At 38.6% G+C, this 24,503-nt stretch overlaps 1 protein-coding gene across 2 annotated transcripts in view; it reads right to left on the bottom strand.

The window, feature by feature from the left end:
• Positions 1–24,503, bottom strand: part of STAG1 (stromal antigen 1) — a 137,435-nt gene that overhangs the window by 55,869 nt on the left and 57,063 nt on the right. For both annotated transcript variants that reach the window (XM_010012156.1, XM_010012157.1), the window contains exons 6-10: positions 23,162–23,366; positions 20,140–20,291; positions 16,652–16,725; positions 7,358–7,481; positions 5–103 (exon numbers count right to left, since the gene is read on the bottom strand). In XM_010012156.1, the coding sequence (XP_010010458.1) occupies positions 5–103; positions 7,358–7,481; positions 16,652–16,725; positions 20,140–20,291; positions 23,162–23,366 (654 nt within the window). The remainder of the gene's footprint in view (positions 1–4; positions 104–7,357; positions 7,482–16,651; positions 16,726–20,139; positions 20,292–23,161; positions 23,367–24,503) is intronic.

Below are 24,503 nucleotides of genomic sequence, written 5' to 3'. Positions count from 1 at the left end.
TTACCTTGAATCTATTAGTGAACAGCTCCAGTTTTGGAAATAACTCTCTGTTGGTATACAGACTCTGAAGAGCTTTCAGACACTTCAACCTCACTTCACCTTGCTAAATAAAACACACTAAGATTAGCTGATAGAATACCCTAATCAAATGCACATGAATATTAAATATCATATTGTAATTTGTTTAATGTACATTCAAAATTTTATGCAAATAAGTTACCAAAGCCAATTTGCAATTCAGCTAAAAACCAAAAACCACATGCAGCTGCAGACAAACAATGTTAAATTTTACTCCTATTTGCATATTTGAAGGATTTAATTTGCCATCACTTAAACGTCTGTTACTGTTTCGCTTTCAAGTTAACTCCACAAAAAGATAAAGAATGTAGCAATTATTAGAAAATAAAGACGTATGATCTCAAGGTGGCTGGTGAGGACAGCGTGGCTATTTATCTTTAGAAAGAGACTACAAGCAACTTCTGCCTGCGATCTGGTGTTTACAATCAATGTACAAGCGTTTAAAATGACTGAGCATGGGTTGTGTGTGGCCCAGTCAAGCAACAACCATCTCTGAGCATTGTCTTTCCTTTTCCTGGGGACAGAAAAAATAGACACTGGATTTATTATTCTGAAATTTTCTACATCCCATCTCTCATCATAGGACAGGCACAGGCTGACGCAAAAGGCCTGAGAGACCCTCTAGTGGGGAGCGGGTTACTGCCACAAGAACGCCACCACTAAGCCACAGCATGACAAGCCTTTGGGAAGAAGAGCAGCTTCTTCCATCTGAGTTGTTCTGGTGGCAGCAGATCATTCTCAGCAACTCTTTAGATGGGGATTGCTTTGGTCTGGTGGACTGTAGGCAGTACATGTCATCACTGATCATTAGCAGAGGATGTAAGCCTGTTATGGCCTTGGCTGATTTAGCCATAGAGGATCAGTACCAGTTTTGGCATGTCATGAACACTATGGAGCGACAGTGAGGTAGCAGGTTTAGTTACAACTCCACTGAAGACTCTCCCACCTGCCAGCAGATGGCTTGTTATTCAGCCAGTGTTATAGTTCCAAAATGCAAAACTCCACATTGGTTAGGTACAAAAAAAAAAAAAAAAAAATAGTCAGTGCCAACAGCAACAGAACATGAGGCCTGTGCAGGTAAGGTCTGGACAATCTATGGAGTCCAAAGCCTTTGTGGACTTCAGCAAACACTGTGGACCAATGGGCCCAGAGTTAAGTTCAGGCCTGATACTGAGAGTCTCTTAAGTCTTAAATGCACAAATCAATCAAGGTAGATAGGAAGCAGACATGTGAATTTGGTACTTGCATGGCCAGCCAGGAGACTGAAGCCGGATGCTAAGAGAAGCATACTGAACCAGGCTACTGTCCTGTTGCTTACCAGATGTGAGGCAGAATACAAGCGACTGCAGAAGCAGGCGAGGAAGACAGAAATGCTGTGTTACATCTGGTCCCCCTAGCTGACAGAAAAGGCCCAGGAGATGCAGAGGCAATCCCTGGAAATGACTTCCTTTCTTGGCAGACAATGATAGGAGAATAACTAAGAAGTCTAGTTTTTAAACTGTTGGTCAAGGTTGGAATTCATGTCTTTGGAGAAGGAAGAACCCCTGAATATCAGCTTGCTAATCCTGTTAAGAAGGTTTAAAAATAGAGTCAATAGAGATTAGTGACAGGAACCCAACAGGGAAGCATGAACTGCAATGACCTGGACAAGAACCTAAGAAAGGCAGAAAGGGAATGTGTATATGGATGCACCTCACTGAAGTCCAGAATGGAGCAGCAATGTGCCACAGACCATCAACATGCCAGACATGAGACATTTCTTGAGTATGAGAATCATCCAAGTAAAATGAGCTTTTAACACCTGAAACACTTTTTGTGGAAAGAAACACAGCAGAAATTTCCTATCTAGCAGTGAAATAAGTGGGTAGGAAAGCTAAAGTTAGGGTAATTCCTAGGAAACTTATGCCAGGGTAAAAGCTGCAAACAGTGATGCAGAGCAAGGACAGGAAGAGACTTACTAAACTAAGAAATTAACTTAACTAATGAATTAATTAGGAGATCAAGCACAATAGGAATAAAAAAAAAAAATAAAATAGAAGGAAGATATGATAAAAAAGTCCTGGGCATAGAATGTAATGGACACAAGAGGTAATGAAGAAAACTTTCTGCAAGTATCTTTGTAGCTCAACAAAGAAGAGTTAGTTTGCTTTGAAGGGAGAGGACAAAAAGTCATTGTCACTTTTTTATGTGCACAGTGGGTAGTAAAAGAAATAATAAATTAAAATTACAACAAAGACTATTTAGCTTGTGCAAGGAAGAACCTCTTAGTGGCAAACATAATTAAACACTCAAACTGTTACAGAAAGCTGTGGAATAACCAACACTAGACAGTTTTAGAAAATATGACTGAGAATCACTGTGGATATACAGTGAAGCAGGGAAGGAAAAAGCAAAAATATTTCCCAAACCAGATTTTAGCCACGTTTTCTGCAGTTCTCACCTGAAGTTCATAGTGAGTATGAGTCAATCTAAGGCAGCAAATATTTGCAACCATGTAGTAACTTCAATTCTGTTAAAGAAAAGGAGCTGTGCTTTTCAGCTGTTATTGTGTAGTCATGTTTATGCTTTAGACATAAATAACATACCTGAAAGCCTTGCCATTTTCTAAGTAAAGAATGGATAAACTATATACATTATCTGCATTCTAAAATTAAGACTTTGCATCCTTATGAGTTTCAGAAAAATATAGTTACTTGGAGTTCTGTCAAATTTATAATTGTGACACTTGATTACTACAGAATCCTGAATTCATCCACACTATCACTGGTTCTATGCATGCCTCTTTCTCCATTCTAGTTATTCCTCTAATTCCCCTTCTCTCCAAGCATTTTTAAACAATTACTTATATATTTTTATTTTTGTTATAGAAATCACTGTAGAAATGTTTTTTCATAAATATGAAAATGCATCACATTAATACTTAAGTGCTAATGCTTTCTTTTATGTATAATTGGAAATTAGAACCTAAGCCAAAAATATCAAATTTATCAACTCTGTTTAATGACAAATAGTTCTCACGTTTTCCCTACTTTTTTTTTAAGTTCCAAGTTGAGACACTTTGAAGTTTCAAGCAAAAAATTGTTACTGCTGCTAATGAAGCAAAAAGAAATACCAACATCTTTCATGCCAGCAGTGTGGGGCAGTCTACATCTGTCTGGGAGAGTCATGCTTTACTCAAAATTCTCTTTAATATGGCAGACCTGCAGAAAATAATCCATCCTGAGGGAAGCTCACCATTTCCATATTTTTGACAAGCTAATCACAGGGCTTGAATCAATAATCTGTAACTCTTGTGTGAGTCTCACAGTGATCTATAACCTTAGATCAAGCCACCTTAGATTCTTATTAATGGTCCATACAGTTGACAGTTTAGAGCATTAGTCTGCAATCTCCCAGTGAGATCCAGACCTCTTTTAACATCCAGGGATACCACAGCTGCAGAAAGGGTAATTAAAGGTTCTTTTTTTGGTGGCTAAGGGCATTCTGCTCTTTTAAAAAAATTACCAGGTTTTAATAAAAGGTAAGTAGTTTGCTCAGGTCTTTGCCCTAGCAGATTTCCGCAATCCGCCCTGGGTTTTTTGTGTTCTCTTGTGTAGAAAATGATGTGAACTACTAGGTTTCTTCAATCTCACCATTTGTGGGATGTCCATGATACTGTGTTTCATTTTGATGCTCTATGGCAGTGTATTTTGAGGTAATCTGCTGCCAAATGACAGAAACAGCTGCACTACCAGAGAGAAACAGACTAAAAGGTCCTGCAGCACGTTAGTACCTACGGCAGGAGTATTCCTGGCAGGAGCAAGCAGTTGTGTTCTGTCTGCACATACCCACTAATGCCATTTATGAAGATACTGTGTACCATACGAATAATTATTTCATTTTGTAAAGCTTTCCCAAACCCTAGGAAATTAGGTACAAGAAGATAATATAAACATTCAGAAGTCTGGAAAAAAAAAAAACCAAAACACCCACAATTTCAGTTTCTATATAATCTTAACAAAAGCAAGTTCTCTTTTTTCATCCTTTTAAGTAAAGATGCCATCACAATGAAGTACTCAAGCACCATCTGTTCCAGAGGACTCTGGGATCATTCCTTTCATAGAAACAGATAACAAGTAAAGTAGAAACATGCAAAGAGGCAAAAGGCATTTCCTTATGCGTTAGGAACTGGTTTAAGAACCATGATTGTCTAGGCATCTAGGGACACAATTACAGCTTCAAAACAGTTCCATGCATGAATGAGGCAGGTGAAATTAAGACTGGACAGTCTAACACAATTTTCTTTTTCCTTTTTTAGAGAGTGGTTTTTATAGAATTATGTTATAGTTTTATACATTTTTAATTTAAGTTCCCAGATCCATGGGAACGAAAAAGAAGCTTAAAAGTAGAGAAAGGCAGAATTAGAATATTCAAATGAGAAAGTAAACTATAAAAAAAAAAATGAAAAGCTTTACAGACATTAATCTGAAATTTGGTAAAGAGACAAGATTAACATACGAAATACGCAGATTTCCCAAATTAGAGAACTAAACTTCTGTATCCTACCTCTGAAAGACTACACTGAAGCTACTACAAAGAAGTGTAAGAACTGTGTTCTCCCTGTGCTTTAATTTGTATGTCTTCCGAAGTGGAATATGAAACTGCTCATGAATCTCTCTTGTACTGCTGTCTCCTCTCTTTTTTGTAGTAGCAAGCTGCCAGAGAACTGAATCATTTTGGAGTGACTTCTGTTCATATGAAATGGAAATACCTTATGACTATTGCCTCAGCCTTCATTTTTTCCTAATATTTTAAGTACCAATCACAGAAAAAAATATATCCTGATCAAAGCTAAGCAAAATCAAGAAACTTGGGTACCAGCTAGCAGGTTTTTCAGGAAGTGCCAATGAAACCAACACTGATCAGGAATCTTGTACGTTTGGAGGGTTAGCGTTTTTAACAGGTTCTTATTCCACCTTTTTCTATATATTCTTCCCATTCCACTTCCTTCGTCCTTTCTGTGCCTCCCTAAATGTCTCTCTCCTGTCTCTCTGGTTCCATCCTTTTGACACATGGTTCACCTGCCACTTGAGTCTTCCCCTATTTTACTTACAACTTGCCTCACTCTATACACTAAACATACACTACATCAATAAAAAATACCACGCATCATGTACAGCGGATTAGCTAACAATGCAAAGACTTAGAACTGCAACCCAATTCTGAGATCTACAATTACAAATATTACAAAGCAAGAAGCAGGAGAGTAGCCTGATAAAATTCTTCTGTGTCTGGTCCAGATGGATAACCATTTTTTTTACAATAACATTGTAAATTCAAATTTATCTAATATGAAAGAACATGTTAATTTAAAGAAAGCTACGGTATTAATGTATGTTAAGGCTGCAGGCAGATGAGTAGACTCTGGCCTGAGGTTAAGCTAACTGAAGAGGATGTGAGAAACTACTGGACATGAGAAAATGCTGGATGTGACAGAGAAGAGTGTGAGAAGCTGATACCAGCCACAGACAGTGCCGTGAGGAATGACTGGATTTCACAGATGAGTAAAGGGAGTTACGTGAGAAATGGCTGGACTTCTCAGATACTAGAAGGGGACTGAGAGCTGCGAAGAGCAATCCTGCTAGAATTTGCTCTCCCATTGGAAGTGGTACTTTGTGGAAGTGTTCTGCAAGGATTAGAATGTGCTCCGAAAGATTCATTCTAATTATTCAAGGGATAACTTATTTTCATTAAAATCCCTAGTAAAACAAAGCCTTCCACCACACCTAATAGTAATCCTGAAACCCAAATGGACCTCCCCACTCATTTGATAACTTGAAGCAATGATCTCCACTTCCTGAAGCATGCCTACTAGTGAGGCACACCAGTGTCAAAAATAAGGTACATAGATGGAGCAGCAGGTCTGCCTCTCAAAGCACTGTGATGACCAAGTTCCCATGTCTAAGCTTTAATGATTGCAAGTTTAGTGTCTCTAGAGTAAAGAGAGGTCATTGCTGCACACAGCAGCAGGCAGGATCTTCCTCCTAATCAAGTTTTGTAAAAGTCTGTAAAGTAAAAAGTTTGAGAACTACGGGTTAACAGAGGAAAGACATCACATATCTAGTCTCTAAAGCATACAGGAGACTCTCAACAAGTAAATTGCTGATCCAAATCAAGTTAAGATGCTAAAGCAAAAGAACCAGAGGCAGCTAAATTCTTTCATTAGCGAAAGCTAACTTTCTAACTGAGCTTGTTCAGCCTTGAGCAGAAGAGTGGCTGAGTCATAACCTCGATGTTAACATGCTGTCCCAAGTTACTGAAGAAATCATCTTTTTAAAGAATCAGCTGTTAACTACCAGTTACGCAAGTCATCAGAATGAACCTGCAAAATTTCAATTTTGTCCAGCAGTGCTCCTAGAAAAAAACAATAGCCTGAATTAAGGATGCTAGAACTGAATGAGCACATCAATGGCACAGGTAAGTCTCATCTGTTTTTCTTGGATAATGTTAGCAAAATTGTTTAGAGTAAAATAAAGATTCCTAGTGATTTTGGAGGACAACTAGTCCCAGTTGCTGCCTTGTGTATAAAACTGTCATGCAGTCAGAAGTCCAAAGTCCTGTTCTATTAGCATTAGGAATGGGCTACTCTTCCTGCAGGACCTGAGTTGTACTTAGGCCTGCTGCCACCCAGCAGAGGCATGTTGTGTATACCATCAGTACTAAGAACTCTGGTGAGATAAGAAAGAACCTCTGGATACAGATCTTCTGGCTTCCACCTGGTGTTTCAACAGTTTTTTGAAGAAAAAGCAAAAGAGAACGTTGAAGAGATTCTTCAGGGGAAAATTAATTGATGAGAACTCCACTGGCTGTGGAGACAGTGATGTCTGTTGGGGACCCAGAGATGTTCTCTTTACTTTAACTCTTGGCAATATAAATGGAAGACACATCTGGAAGTCTCTATTCCATACTGCTTCAGACACAAAGGTTCTCAGGGGTGATCTGAGGAGACTTTTCTTTCCCTTGTAATCAGAAGAAAAAGCATCATGGGAACATTTCTATTGAGATATTCTAATGGAGGCTGAAAACATGAAAGGCACATGAACCATGTATGCAGTTTGGGAGTACTGTATCCTAATTTAAGTGAATACCTTGAAATAGGCTGGCTGAAAGATAAATAAAAGGCAAGAAAAAAGAATAATGTCTTTATAAATCAAAGATGATATACTAAACATGCCTTGAGTAGTAGAACACCAGCTATTCACAGTGCACTCTGCTATGTACAGTAATATACAATACTTACCCTGTCATGTAGTGTCCAACCAACATATTTTAAATAACTATCATTCAGGAAGGCATCACTGTACATTTTCATCCAGACACCAATTTCTTCAATACAGACAGCTCTAATTTCAGCAATAGCATCACTAATAAAGAAAAAAAGAAAAAAGTATTAACCAGATTACAGATACATACCAATCACTTCTCATTTCTACTGCCCTAGCTACAATATTTTACTTTTACTTTTGAGAAACTTCACTATGTAAGGCTTGTCACTGTTCTTACTGCTATATCACTGATTTTCTGTTCTTTTATGTCCCAAATCTGTCTAACAATGTCAGTATTTCCACATTCAGATATGGTATCTCCATTATCTTAAAAAGTCTTACCCTAGTTTGCTTCTTAGTCTATTACTCCACGTTTTACCTCTATCTTTTCAATCAGAATTATGAATTGAAGCTACAAACCTCCTCTATACAATAATTTCTGAAGCATCATCACTGACATTTGCTTAGCAGGCTTGACTCTCTCCAGCTAGAGGTGAAGAAAAATTGCCAAGCAGAACATGTTCTTTGGTTTAACCAAAGAAGCCTGACAGAGGGGCAGAATGGAATTTGGTACCTAAGCAGATCTTGTCTCATGCACCATATGAAAGCCCTTTAACAAAACCAGGAGAATGTTCACATTTCAACATTGGTTTCTTCCAGTTTTCTTGCTTTTTTTCTACATTCTGACTGTGGCAAGTGATGGAAGAGGCAAAGACATGTCTTAGGCAGACTTATCAGCTGCTTATTGAGGAGGGACAGCAGGAAACTATCTGGAGAGATCACCTAAAGAGATCAGGGATGGAAATTATTTCAATCTGATTGGCACTTTCCTGCCTGACTGACATAGAGCATGGCATATTTACTAATAATGAACGATGGCTAAACAACAGGAAAAGGGATTGGGGCCATCTGGCCCTTCAGGAATTTCATCTCTGAGACATCTGTTACTATGAGAAATTACTTGTGCCACTCCAGCTGGCACTGCTTCACAGTTCAAAATTTCAGCTGTAATAAAAGAGGAGCATAAAAAGCCACTGTACAGAAGAAGGGAATGCCTTGTGCTTTGCAAACAGTGGCCTTGCTCATAATTGAGACTCCCGTATTTTTATTAAAAAAATCTTTTTTGAAAAATAATAACATCAATTTAATTCTAAAATAGACCAAGAGAGTCCCAAAATGAAATCTAATTCATGGGGAAGGATAAAAAAAATAAAAAATTCCCTGCTTCAAGCAAGAGAATAATTGCAAAATAAAGAGAAACTGTATTTTTCCTAAAGTCTTCAGTTTTATAAAATGTAAATAAAATGCACTCAATATTATGTTCGAGATACTGTCCGCATAAGTTCATACACACAAAACAGTATAACAAAACCATGACTACTCCATACTGTAACTGCCTATGTACTTCCAGCCTCCAGACTGGTCCACCTCAATAGGTGCTACTCTACTTGTCGTGGTTCAAGCCCAGCCGGCAACTTGGAACCACGCAGCCGCTCGCTCACTCCCCCCCTTTTCCTTCCTCCCCCCACTCCCGGAGGGATGGGGAGGAGAATTGGAGGAATGTAACTCCCACGAGTTGAGATAACAGCTCTCCAGTAACTAAGGTATAATACAAACCACTACTGCTACCAATAATAATGATAAGAGGAATAACAAGGGAAAAGGACACAACCGCTCACCACCCGCCGACCGATACCCAGCCCGACCCGAGCAGCGATCTGGGCCTTCCGGGTAACTCCCCCCAGTTTCTATACTGGGCATGACGTGCTGTGGTATGGAATACCCCTTTGGCCAGTTTGGGTCAGGTGTCCTGCCTCTGCTTCCTCCTGGCTTCCCCTCCTCTCTGGCAAAGCATGAGACTGAGAAAGTCCTTGGTCAGAGTAAACATTACTTAGCAACAACTAAAAACATCGGTGTTATCAGCATTGTTCCCAGACTGAAAGTCAAAAACACAGCACTGCACCAGCTACTAAGAAGGAGAAAAAATGACTGCTGTAGCTGAACCCAGGACACTACTGCATATGGCTGTCCAGATACCAAGGTGAAAAACACATTTCCAACATAAACACAACAATCAATCGCAGTATCACAGGTGACTAGAAACTTCTACGATCAAGTCTCTGTTATTCTCATTCAATTTCAAATTACAGGGAGGAAACTACTGATGCAACAGCATAAAACATTAATTTAAAGCTAATGTATGAACGTGAGGGGAAACTGTAGGAATGCCATCAAACCAGTATCATTGCCTCTCTCTGCCTATGCGAAGCACGCTGAGTCTATCAACTTCCAAACAAAATCATTAAGACTGGTCTGTCAAAATCCCTGAAGGCTCTATAACCTCAAAACCAATTGTCAATCCACAGTGTAGACAAGCTGCATTACAAGAAGAATAGGGCATTAAATAAGCTGTTTCTATTAGGGAGTTCTCAAACAGGTTTTAGATACCGTAAGGAAGAATGTGCTAAAATATTGCATACACGGGTTTGCACTATAAAAACTATGCACCGTGAGGAATGCAGCTACAATGAAGACAAATTTTAATTAAAACTATTAATATATTCATATATATATAAGTCTAATTATATATTACTTCACACAAAACTAGATTGATAAGTATGAATCAAGGGGAAAAAAAGGTGAGCTACATATGCAGCAGCATAAAGTAGCCACGAAGACATTTCCACTAGGGGATGACAGTCTGAGTCTTCACATCCAGGTAGATTATTTTACCACCTTATAAATTTACTAACTTTTGGGAGGATTTAATGGCAATCCCAAAAAGAACCCAAGTGTCAACAGCTGTTTAATCATGCAGTACAGCCAGGCAAAAATCAGGAAAATTTATCTTTTCTGTAAGAATGCATTCAAGTTTCCCTAGGCAGACAATGAACAACTGATTCTCAATTCAAAAGCTTCTCAGGCTTCCGTAGGCACTATGGGCAAACACTCACTACAAGCTGCTATTTATAATGGAGAGAAAAAAAAAAAATAAAGAATAAAGCTCTCAACTAATTACAAGATTTAGTACAATAAAAATTTAACATCTTCAGCGTAATTGAAAATGCGAAAGAATCATGCATAACGAATATGAGACTAGCAAACAGACTCAAGTTGCTGGAGAGGCAGAAGAATTTGAGAGACACCAATTTCCCACTCCACCATCATCTTCCAGGTAACTGGATTACCAATAAGAATCACTTGTCTTCTTGCAGGAATCATTAACACAGATTCCACGCCTGTATGATGCTGTATTAAACATGGTCCAGCCCAAAAGCCTTTATCCCTTTGCTATACATGTGATCAATCACTTGTTATTGAACTACAAGTCTTTTCTTATAACTTTTACACACTTAAATGTATTTTAGCTTGTCACAGTCACTGTAAATTGTTTAGTTTTTTAAAAACATACACTATTTATGGCTAAGAACATACAAACACAAATCATACCAGGAATGGAAGTATTTTCAGACTAATTAACACATTATTAAACAGCATCATTATAAATTAGTGATGTGAGTTTCTATTATTTGTCAAATGCTTCTAGAAAGGAACAGAATCTAGTCCAGCACAGAAACTAAACCTGATGCTGGATCTACACATATTAGACATAAAATATACTTAACCTTCTTCTCAGCACAAACTGCAAAGAAATGTCTTATGCAGTAAATGGGAAACACATACCAAACTATTCCCAGCCAAATTCACAACCTATGATGCAACTCAGTAAAGACATTTGACTAGAGGGGAACAAGAAATTCACTGGTTCATTTCAAAATTTTGGGTTGACAAGGCAGGCCTAAAACAAACCATAGCAAACAGTGTCAAGAAATAGGTTTTACTAGTTGTTTCAGACAAACAATAATTGAAAGTGCCACTTTAGCATGTATTTCACACTAAATTACGCTCAAGGACTTTGACTAAGGCCAAAAATATTGACCCTGAAACGTAGAATCTGTAATGGATAGTTGGGATGTGTCAGGTGGAGACCAGTGTGCTCCTCAGGGTCTTGCTGGAGTGGTTGCCAGTTGTAACTCCTGGCAACTGTTGGATCACAAACTCAGGTAGGTTAATCAAGACTAAAACTGAAGGGAATTTAAGCCAACCTGGCTGATCTGCACTGAAGATCTGCACTGAAATAGATGCTTAAATCCTTAAAGCATTACCAGTGTTGAGGCAAAACATCCAAGGCAAGAGATGGAGACTACTAGCAGAGCAGTAACTGCTCTAAGACTTCTTGGAAGCTCCTGAAGGATGCCTGACTATATGCTTATTGCATGTTTGCTTGTCTAATATAACCACTGGAGCTGTTGCTTCTCACACCTTGCTCTTAAGGTGGAGAGACTACCGATAACCTTCAGCAGAACATGGTATTACTCAACACGCACACTGGGTATGAACAGAAATAAAAGATGTTCCATTAATGGGTTGGGATAAAAGCCTATGAAAAAGCTTTCTAACAAAAACAGAAACAAAGGTTGCTCATCTGCCTTTGGCATTTTTTGAGGTGGAACGTCAAATTCCCAGTCAAAGGACATGAAATGGCGCAGCTCTACAATAATATACCATTGTCAGCGGGAGCAAACGATGCCTGCCTCTTGGGCTGCTGTTTCTAAAAATTTTGAAGATGTAAGATGAACTGGACAAAATGTCTCTTCTACTTTTTTTCTATGACTCCCTCATTTCTGAAACTGATTTATAACCCCATAAGGGAAGAAGGGTAAGAAAAATAAGAGTGCAGAGTCCATGTCCAAAAAATCTGGTGAATGCTCAGTGCATATCCCACTCCTTGGAGGGGCTGATAAGCAGCACTACCATTCTAAGTAATTCTACATGGAGTATTTAAATAGCTACTTCAATAGCATGTTACTAAGCTGATTACCCAATATAATTGCGAGACCAAGGAATTGAATTGTTTGAAGGCATGATTTGAATTTCAAGATGTAGCTTTACATATCTCTTAAACCAGTGTTCTCAAAGACTTACAATACTGACACCTTTGCTTATACGAAGTATGATATGTGGCTTTGTAGGAAAGAGAGCAGTGTGTACTTTTAAAATTAGTATTAAGGTCAAACTCATTTAAGTACAAAGATGTAACTTTCTGCCCTTCTCTGCCTATTAGTGACAAACTGTCTCAGTAATTTCTATATGGTTTTTTCAACTTCCATAAAAAAATAATGCATTTTTTGTGACTTAAGACTCTGTTTCACCTCCTTAGGACAGTATTTAGAGGTGAGGGAAAAGGTTTTTTCTGTGGTTTTGTGTGTATTTTCATTTCCCTGTGCTGATTGGTTTTTGCTTGTCCCAGTGTCTCACCTGCTTCCCCACCAGACTTCCATCCAACATTCCCTCTCCCTTTTCCTCATGCAACACTCTTGTTTCCCAGAGTGGAACTCACATATAACTTGTCACCATCAATCTATTTACTCAGTAGGAAGGAAAGAAGCACCTTGAAAGGAGACAGAACCATCTTCTCTGTAAAGATGACATCTAAATTTGGTAAATTTTGCCTTTTCAGTAGTGCCAAAAATAATATCTTGGGGCAGGCTCACTGAACTGCATAAATTCATAAAATCATTGTGTCCATCAGTCTGAGGATCCCCATTCAGGTCTGCCAGAAGTTAAAACTGTAGCAGTTCTGTTTGCTGGACATTCACAGCTGAAGGAATAACTCTCTGGGCATTCAAAACTAAAAGATATTATGAAATAGGACTTACATAAGAATTCCCTAAATCTTACCCTCTGAAAGAGAATTGTGCCTGCACACACTGCTAAGTCAAAAGGGGGGAAGTAGAAGAAACAAAATTGTGACACCTCAGATGACAGTTGAGAGTAATGAACACTGGAATGGTGACTGGAAAAAGGGCAATATCACACCCATTTTTAAAAAGGGTAGAAAGGACCCTGGGAACCCATGAGGAAAGGCTGAGAGAGTTGGGGTTGTTCAGCCTGAAGAAGAGAAGACTCTGGGGAGACCTTACTGAGGCCTTTCAGTTCTTAAAAGGGGCCTGTAAGAAAGATGGGAGAGACTTTTCAGCAGGGCCTGTTGTGATAGGACGAGGGGTGATGGTTTTACACTAAAAGAGGGAGATTCAGGCTGGATGTGAAGAAAACATTCTTTACAATGAGGGCGGTAAAATCCTGGCAGAGGTTGCCCAGAGTGGCAACTTATTACATCTGAGAAGCTAAATGCCAATAATCTCAGATGTGAAATAACCTCTGCTATGCAGATGCAACTGAAATGTAGAAATAAGCCTCCCCTCCATTTTTTTAATAGCAATTTTCATCTTGTTTAATTTCAGACCAAAAAAAAGTTACTTTTAAGAAGAACCCTGAACTGCCAGTATATAGTATCTAATTACTACATACCAAAGGTATTACTCATACAGACACAAATTTGATTATTTTGAGCGTCACCATATCCAAAGTTCCTACACTTGCCTTGTACAGTCAGTTTTTGGTAATTTCCAAGGACCGTTATTCCACAGCCTCTCTGGACAACCCATTCCAGAGTCTGATTACTCTCAAGGCTCTGCAGTCCTATTTACCAGTGTCACCATCTCTGCTGCTTTACTGACCAACATGAGTTGCAGAGCTCAGCAACTTGACTCTAACTTAACTTACTCTTACCTCTCCTCTCTGATGCTAACTCTCAGTTTTAGAAATGACTAAAAAAATAATCAATTGACAAACAAATACATCATGAAGCTACACAAAAATAGTCAGAAAAAGTGATTCAGGAAAGCGATGAGGAAATATGCAATGAGGTAAGTACATCTCCTGCATGTTTATTAAGAATATTTCAAATTTTGATCAAATCTGCTAGATTTGGTCACCAGACTAACATTACACCTAGAAAATTGTTTAGCTATTTCTGCAAGTCTTTTATGTGAGAAGTGAGCACTGAAATCTTTTAGTAAATTAGAAGCCAATCTACAGAAAGAAGATGCAACCTCACTGCATCACCGGCTTACTTCGGAAGACAGCTGCATTCTAAATGAAACAGTTTTGGAGGGCTTTTTGTTTAGATTAAAGACTTTCATGTATGTTACAAAGGTCACTAAGCATGAATCACTGTGGCAGAGTCTGAATTGTATTATGGAAAGGCATTTATACCCTGGAAATAATTAAAATAACGTTCCTTTGAAATCATTACCACTTGTGCATGCTTTAAGGACTGTAAAATGACATCAACTAAATAAATCATATGAACTATTTGAGAAAAGGAATGCTTAAGAAACAGTATGGAAGCAGACAGGAGTTTGAAATCCTTTCCTTTTTACTCTCTGAAGCCCTGGTTTTCACTTCAATTAGTTGGCTTTAATACAGGTATTTTTTCCCCTGTATGTTCTTGTATAGGTACAACTGCAGAAATTTGAATCTATGTTCTCTGCTGCCTACAGATTACTCATATTCAGGTTTAAGTTGTAACAGACTCTCTTAGGAGCTTCACAAAAGTTAAGGAAGCCAGAGAGAAGATAACTCCTCACAAAAGTGGCTCTTGGTGGCAGACTTGGGAGCAGTTACTTCTGAGCCTCTCTAGATAGTGGCAGAAGTGGTGCCACCCGCCCTGCTCAGAGCACACCGGCTGCTTGACTGATGTGAGCAAATTCTTCAGTGGTCTAACAGTATCAGCCTCGCCTGCTTTTTTCAGGGCACAGATAAACAGAGTTTATTTACTTGGCCTCTCCTCTGTTACAGCAGTATCAGCAAAATCAGGTCTTTATAATGGTGGGGGGAGGCATGAAAAGAAATCTTGGTTACAAAAGGAGAATTTAAAAAGACAAAAAAACCCAACAACCCAAACCAAAACCCAACCAACAAACCAGCATACAGACCATCAAAAGACAGTCTTTTTCCAACCCCACGCAAGCACGTGAGCTACTAGGAAGATGTTTTAAAGTGACTTCTTGTTTGGTACAATACATTAAATTCTGAAGGGACAAAAATGGAAACACTCTCCACATTTAGTTTCTTCAATTTACCTGCAAGAATACTCAGCTGTCCCTATGAGTATTACCTACATGCCATAAAGCTGCTTTCATAGCAAAATAGTGAGTGCCATCCTGAGCTAAGATCCGATATTACCTGTTGACTCTGCATACTCATCCCCTTCTGTGGCCACACAGTTCAAGGCTTACTGAACATAAACTATAAACTTACTTTCAAACATCATGCTTGGGTACTGAAGATACACTTTAGATCCCATGTTGTTCACACTCCCATATTTCTTAGCAAGAGCCCCTTCCAGGTCTCCTGCATGTTTTGCTCTCTATTTACAATAATCCCTCTGCCCAACTGAACTGTAGGTCTCTCTTCTCACATACCCTCCCTTGTTTTATGCCATTTGTTGAAAAGATTTCATAACTTACAAAGTTTTAAAACAATTTATAACTGAAAGGTCAATTGCATAGTTTAGTATCTTTGAATTTTATCTTTTCACTTCAGTAAGTCAATTAACATTTAAAGAACAGGTTGCACCAAGATGCTGCAGACACTCTGAGGTATCTTATGATGCAAAACCACCCTAACTATTTTAAAATAGACTACTTTTCTCTGATCAACCATACTCCAAAATAGCATGTACTGGTCCAAATCTACTGCATGCATGTGCATAGTCACAGATACACATGAATATAACCTGCTGCAGTTTGGTATTCACAAGACATAGCATATCAACTGTTAAAACCACTCCTTTTGATGTGCTAACACTACAATTACTTTTTAACAGTTTTGATGCAAATTTCCAAAAGAATTAATAAACAAAAAAATCCATGTTATCTGGAATTAAAGCTTTTGATTGCCTTTATGTAATTTAGGAAGGAAAAAGCCTAAAGTAAAGTTGCAGCTGTGGCCAAAGTATGTATGGTGGAAACATCAGTAATTTGCTGTTTACATCTAAGACATACAAAAGGAAATGCAAAGTAGAGGTACTCAGCAACCCAAACTGCCCACTTACAATATGCGGTGATCATTTGATTATTTTTAGGATATGTCATGTTTGTGCTCCCACCTTGGAAAATCCATGACTCCCGCAACTCTTTAAAGCTGTTTTACTGAATTAAAATGAAGTTATGTGGGTGGCTTTAGTATGCAATTAATAGGGGTTACACTTTTATTTTCTTCCGTAACTTCAGTGGTTTTGAAACTGCTTTTGTGGCATCTAGAATATTACATCAGAAGAAAAATCAACACAGAAACTGCCCTTGACATTATTTATGATTATACTTTGTTAGCAGAGTCTACTGTAACATGCATTTTCTTACCGGTATCTATGAACAAATATACCCTTAAAAATAGAGTTCATCATATTTTCGATTTCATCTTGGTTTTCTTGTAGCTGCAAAAAAAAAAAAAACAAACAAAACAAAAATAAATAAAAGATCACTGCTTACTATAATCTGATATTCTACACTTACTTTTTGGGAAACATTAGAAGACCACGAAACAGCACTTAATTAATGGTATTAGTAGACTCATCATTTTCTGCTTTTCCAGCACATGCCTGTATTGTGTGCATACACATGCATATATATATGCAATGCCTTAATGGAAGTTAAGCTAACAGTGGAAGAAAGTTAACATTCTCTGCATACATCAACTAATTAAGTTTCAAGTTAGTCCTTTGAAGTGGTCATCACCATGTTTCTGCTACTGAAATTTAGGCAAGTAGAGACGATGTATTCAGAAATGTCAGCAATCATGTATTCAGTTAAACTGATAGAACTAGGAGTGAATGACAGCTGCAGAAATGAAGCTGGTAACACATCAGGAATCCTCTCCGAAAAATTCATGTTCCATTTCAGAAAAGTACTTAAAGATGTTTTCAATCTTAAGTATTAGTGTCAGTTGCTTTAACTTCAGCACCCATGATAACAGAGTTTCTGAACCAGGAAGCTTTCCAGAATCAGAGTATGGGTGCTTGCTATTGGACACCCAGGCTTGCTATCCGACACCCAGGCCTTAGACTGCAAAAAACCAAACCAAACCCAAAATGAAAAGGTGTTATGAGCATGTCAAATAAGATTACGCCAATTACATACAATCAGCTTTTGGAGCAGAACTGCTACTACACTCAAAGCCATCATTCTTCCATCAAGGTGTTTCTTAATGTCAAAGCAGAATACCACATGTGAATGTAAATTTTTCCACATTTTCCAGTATGAAAACCACAACAAAGCCTTGCTAATACAGAGTGCATATATGCATAAAATAATCAAGCCTGTATAATTATGGCCATAGATAAAATATCTTAAAGCTAGAGGCAGAATTATGATCACCTCTCTTGACTTCCTGCACAGCGTGAGCTCAGAAACACTTTCACCCAGGGGTTTGTATTTTCCAAGCCACGTTTAGAAGTATTTCTATAATATCTTCCAGATAAGATCTAAAGCAGCTTGCAAAACTCAGTTTTCTAGAAGGTAAGGAGGTGCTGTCTGCATTTTGCATATGGGGAAAACAAGACATCGAGGGCTCCTGACTAAACTGTCAGACACCCGCCAAAGAAATTAATTTCATAGTAAAAGGGATTATTTACAAAGGGAAAAGTTGGATGCACACCAAAGGTCTGATAAACAAAACAAACATCTTTAGACACGGCTTCTGAGAGAAGCACTATTTTCAGCATCAGCTCAGCCCAAATATGCACAGATTAAATGCTTGTTCTTGAATACATAATCCAAAAGGGAGTGTGTATTTCTAACCGCTCCTCAGTTGGTTGACTTCAAAGGCTGCAAGCAGGCAAACACTCACAGAAACACGAGGCTAGAGACAACCTAGCAGAGACTGTGGAGTAAAATGAGGTTGGGAATGAACCAAGAAACCTCAGGAGGACTTCTGCAAAACTGCTGAGGCCTTGAAAGGGAAAGGTGAAGCTCCTTAGAACTTTGGGTGTGAATCATTAATATTAAAGCACAGCACAAGAGAGAGGTAGGAGAGACTGAACTTTTATGAGATTAAGATACTGAAGAAAAGTGTAGTTTGACATTTGAGTGTGAAATGGAGCAGCACCATACAAGACTTAGTGGCACGGATAAGGGGACAGCATGGTTGGCTTCCTCTGTCTTCCTTTCTGCATGGAATTTACAGCTTGCTATAAACATGCTAAGTTATCAGCTATACAACTCATACAGGGATCCAGAGCTGGTTTAGAAGTTGAACCAGAGATTCAGTAGGTCCACATGAGATCTCATTTACTTTTGTGTGCTAACATTTAAAAGCACTTAAAAGCCCCAAAGTGTTTTAGATTCAGTAATGAATTAACAATTCTTTGGAAGGAAGAAAAAAACAAAAACAAAAACAAAAACAAAAAACTAAACAATTTTCTCCAAAACTCTAATTGCTTTTTACCATTTCAGCTTTTCTAGTTCATGTACTTGAATCTGAGTACTAAACTTCAGGCATCTTCAGAGACCATTTGGGCCTTGGAATTCCTGCTCTTATGAATGCAAAAATGATACAGTCACCCTTAAACCTAAGTAAAAATTAGGGAAACATTCTCTTATAGACTCTGCAAGAATTTTGAGAAGGTCAAAAAGACATGTATGACAAGCATAAAATTCAGATTACTACTAACAGCCACTAAGACACAACCTCCTCTCTTTTATGGACGACTTTCATAAATTACCCCGTTTAGTTCAAAATCTCATTGATGACACTAGACCTTCACACACTGTTCTCACATCAGGTATGTAGAAGATGACTTGAGAATGAAACACTTGCAAGAGTGTTCCACCTCTTCTACTTCAGATTAATTTGCCACACTTAGCTCGAGTACTGTCCCTATATAACTGCATGAAGATAAATGTATGCCCCTGCATGTGCTTACGAGGGTTTATTATGATGGCACTACATCAAAAGAATCCACTGAGAAAGTGCCAGCACAGAATACAATTGTAAATTCAGTATATTTAAACATGGGAAATATACAGCAGTATGTTAGGTGTTCCTTCAGAGAGCCATTATGACATCTGACCTTAATAAATCTCTTCTATACAGGTCACTCTAGTATCCTCATCACTCCTCTCTGGCCTACTCCTATGCAAGACTTTGATTAGTTATAGTGAGTGTGGTGTGAGAGAGACTGAACATACATATCAAAAGTTAAGGTTTGCTAAATGCTCATTCTGTAAGTGTGTAAGTGCCCTGTGCTGGTCTGGGCATCACTGCTTCAAAGTCTCTCCAGAGCAATTCTATACTGCATCTCCAAAAGACACTGAAAAGAACAGCTGAAAGAATGGGTACAGAGGATGTCCACAGATACAGAGATACTAAACCAAGTTAATCAGTGTAATTGGTGACTTTGTCCTCCTCTGGAAATTCAAAGCAATGATTAACAAGTGTGGATTAGGAACTGTGCTCCAGCTGTTTTAACAAAGCAGATCCACCTTTTAAAATGCTTTAAGGCTGATATTGAAATTAATATTTGATTTAAAATGTTTCTTTTGCAGTTTGGGCAGGAAAGATTGTTCTTGCTCTGGATCTTAATGCATGATTTTTAAGAATGATGAAAGCCAAATAAAATTATGTTACAGATCAGAGGGGTAAAATAAAAATATATAATTGTAATTATCCCCAGACAAAGACTATAAAAGTCAAGCAATGCTGAGTCAAAATTATACCTAAAAGAATCCAAGGCGCACCCAGGTAAAGCACCCAGACAGCCTTAATTTGCCACAGAATAAAACAGTGGTGGACTTTATGGCGGAAGAAATGCACATAAACTAGGAAAAAAACCAAACATCATTTTACTTGCCTCTTTTCTCTTCTGAAGCAGCAACTCCAATCTTTCATTAGCTCTTTTGCCAATCATTTTGTTTCTCTCAGCTTCATACTGCCTCTGAGTATTATCCTGATGAATGCTCAGGTTTAAGGCAACATTCACAAGAGCAGTCATAAGCTTCATAGCTGCAAAGGCAGAAGACAGAACATGACTCTTTACCTGTAGTCAGAGCTAAAAAATATTTCCTCAGAGGATCCACAGTCACAGAAAATAACCAACTCAATCCTGACACAAAGGCACTTCCCATCCAAGCAATACCCAGGTCACTTGGCTCATCTAAAAATCAGAACAGCGTACACACATACTGCATTGAGCTCCAATTGCAGTCCATTTACAAGGGACCACAGCACAGTTCCTCAGAAATTCAGTCTGACATTGCTCCGAAGTGTACAGCTATATAAAAATACAATTAGAACCTTATGTACCCCTTTATATGCATTTTCACACATGCTGGATATAATATTGTTCATGTGTATTTTTGGGTAATAATTTATTTCTACAAAAACATTAATAAGGTGCTTTCCCAGGGCATATCACATTTTACAATACTGAGGAAACAACAAAATAATGTAACAAACTATCATATGCTCTCTGGCTAAGTATACAGCAGTGTCTTTTTTAAGGTAGAAAAGCAACTATACAAATGGAGAAGTGAACCTACTCTTATGGTGCCTCTGTCTTATGTTGCTATTGCTCACAGCTGGTAACCCTAGAAGTACTCCCATGTACTTCTTGCCTTAAGTTTATTGCTATAGTGAATAACCTATCATTCAAATTGGCTAGTGCAAAGGAAAACTGAAATCAAAGACCTCAAAAACACTCCTTCAAGAATAAATGAAATTCTAAAAGTACATTTTCATAAACTTAATAAAGACTAAACTCCAAGGCATCATGGTGACCTGTGCTCTGCAGGGCAGCAACATAATTACATGTGCAAAAACAAGCCTGGAGGAAATCTGCAGAATCAAAACAAAGCTCTCTAGCTTGTTACGCCAAACAACCAAATAAACGGCATGTATTATCACTGGAAAATGCTGGCTGCTACCATTCCTAACGTAAGTGCTAGATAAACATGTATCTAATGCCAGAAGCCATCAGTGCCTTAAGTAACCAAAGCCAGTTGCGGTGAACATTGGTTTTTGCATTTGTTTATCCTTGCTTGAAGTTTCTAGCTACATCATCCATTCCAAATGATGGCAACTATTTCTTCCACCATAGCACAGATCTTGGATAATGTCTGGTGTGGTTTCCTGTCTTGTCAATCAAGCCTCTCAAACTTTTCAAACATCTGTCCCACACAATCAATATGAGACCAGAGTGCTGCATGCCTCACTCCCTATCTCTCTCTTATGAAACAATCAACCATAATCTAAGATAACAACAAATCAAGATCACCTAGAATTGAAGATAGCATCAGCTGGACAGGAATACAGTTTCCATCTCAGTTTAAACAGTAGGCACAGATTTGCAGCAGGTTATCTGCAACTCAAATAGCGTTCACCTTTGAATACCTGATTTGTGGAGGTAAACTCTGAACCTGGAAACTTACTCTTGCGTAATTCATGTTTTTACCATCCCACTACTGACTACGGTGAAGAAACTCTGAACTGGAGAGGCATGGATTTGATGGGTGGACTGTTTGGTGGATGAGGAACCAGCTGGATGGTCTCATCCTGAAAGGTAGTGGTCAATGGCTCAATGTCTGGATGGACACCAGTGGTAAGTGGTGTCCTTCAGGAGTCCGTAATGGGACCAGTACTCCTATAGTATCTTAATCAACAACATAGTGGGATTGAGTTGCACGATCAGCGAGATGACAGGAAGCTGAGTGGTGCAGCTGACATAGCCAAGGGACGGGGAGCCATCCAGAGGGACTTAGACAAGCTCAAAGGTGGGCCCATATGAACCTTGTGAGGTTCAATGGGGCCAAGTGCAGGGTCCTGCATGTGGGTTGGGGCAACCCCTGGTATCAGTACAGGCTGGGGGATGAAGGGATTGAGAATACTCCTGAGGAGAAGGACATGGGGGTACCGGTGCATAAAAGATTGGATATGAGCCGGCAATGTGCACTTGCAGCCCAGAAGGCCAACTGTATCTTGGGCTGCATCCAAAGTAGCACGGCCAGCAGGTCAAGGGAGGTGATTCTGCCCCTCTACTCTGTCCCAGTGAGACCTCACCTGGAATACTCCATCCAGCTCTGGAGTCCTCAGTACAAGATAGATACAAATGCTTCAAATATTTGGCATAATCTATGAAAAACCTAGACAGAAGAATCTTCTAATGTTTCAGCTCATGAGATGAACAGAAAGGTTATCACCTGACATAACCAGCTTTAGACACCTACATCCAAGCCAGCCACCCTAGTATCGATTTGTAATGGAGAAAAAAGTTAGTTCCAGAGAGAAATTAATCTGTCTTGCAGGAGACATCTCATACACTCTAGAAAATCCTAATTCAATCTAGTGATATACCCAGTCTTTCATTAGATGTAGGCAGCTATGTTGAAAGGTGCAGTGTGGCTGGAGGCAGAAGGCAGGGACACCTACAACTATGGCCCAGTGCTCCCAAACCTAATGCTTCTCAAGAGCGAAGACACAGATTTTACTTTCCGGTGGACCGAAATTCTTTGATAATACAATTTTTGTGACACTTATTTAGAATTAGTTTGTACTCTAAAATACAAAATTATTAAGACATTCTATACAACAAATGAACATCTAGTAGCAAAATACAAGACATAAGCTTACCATTTTTGATTCACAGGATTCAAAAGCGTCAATTCTCTGACCCTAAGTGTCTCAGCATACTCCTTTCCAAACAAAAAAGCGAACTTTAAGTACAGTTATACCACACATGGTACTTGGATTTGATCAAGCTTTTCAGAGTTCTCAGTGCTGGTCAAATTCCACCTCAATCAAAACTAGGAATAATTCTCAAAGTGGTTAAATAGTAGAAACTTCTTTGAAAAAACCCTTCCCTGTGCTAGCTTACTTACCAGCTAATGTACTGGTGTGCCTGAAAGCCCGGACCTGGGAATCTGACAAACCAGTCAGAAGGGAGATCACTGTGTCCATCATGTATTCATCATAAATGATGCTATACTGACACTGTCGAATGAGCACTCCGATGAACTCGCAGAAGTTGGATCGAAACTTCTTCCACTGTGGCCCAGGCATGGTAAGTGGATAATCACCACTGTCCTGAAGAACAAGAAAATGAAAATATGAAGTATTAAAAGTCTCCCCGTTTAATGTATTTTAATGTTGTTGTAGCCCTTGTGGTCTAAGCTTCTAAGCAAAACACCATCTTTTTCCTCCAAGCCAACAGAAAATAATAAATAGAACCAACACATTATTCTTCAGTAAACAAAGAAACATGTAGGCATGAAACCACTTTCTCTAAGACTTCATTATAACTCTTCTACACTTGCAGTATTAGCTTTGTGAGTATGTCCGAAAGACTCATTTCTTTTCCTTGTGTCCTGGGAAGTGGGTGGAAAAGATAAAGAAATATTTCAAAGTATTGAAGGTCAAAACCTAAAGGCAGGCTTGTGTGACTGGAAGTTTGTGTCATTCTCCATCCCCACTTCAGTTCCATGTTAATGTTCTAATACTTATTCAAGGCCATGGATAAGATGGAAGACTTGCAGAAATAAATCCTGAAAAAGAGCGGTGCTCATACTTATAGTTTCCCTCCTTAACTTCTTGAATCACAGCCTTGGCATTCTATTTAGAATTGGTCAGAAAAACATACTGCTGTCCTACAGAAAATTTGTGTTCCAGCATTTGTTTTCCTCACTATACAAAATAAACACTCAGAATATTTCATTTTTTTATACATGAAAAATAAATAAATAAATAAAAAACCCAAACCCAAAACCCACAGTTAAAACAATCTCAAAGCTAAAAATCATTCACCATTAGGAACATTTTTATACTGACAGAAGATACCCAATCTGAATTGAAATGCACTTGTTTCAAGCAAAAATGCCGAGATCTACTCTACGGAAAGAGTATTTCTTTGTCTAATACTGTTCCAAATGGTAATTTTCATGTTAAGCTACTCTTCGGTTTAAACTGCCATTTCAGAAGAACAAAAGAGTAATTTGCACTCAGAAAACAGAGCAGAATGCCGAAAAAACCTGCCTCAGGAATCTGGAGTTCTTTGCTGTTTGCTGGCAGTTCCAAGAGGTGAACTTCAGAACCCAGAATACCACCACCAGTTTCAGTGGGATGAGAAAGCTTTCTACAGTTCTTCCTGCCTCCTCTTACTAACTTCTCTAATACCCAGGATACAGACAGATAAGTATATCCCTAAAGCCATACAAAGAATATGAG

This window comes from Nestor notabilis, unplaced genomic scaffold (genome assembly GCF_000696875.1).
Source record: "Nestor notabilis isolate BGI_N333 unplaced genomic scaffold, ASM69687v1 scaffold14073, whole genome shotgun sequence".
NCBI classification, from domain to species: domain Eukaryota; kingdom Metazoa; phylum Chordata; class Aves; order Psittaciformes; family Psittacidae; genus Nestor; species Nestor notabilis.
Note: the sequence above shows the minus strand (reverse complement) of the source record. Positions and strands in the feature narration are given on the sequence as shown.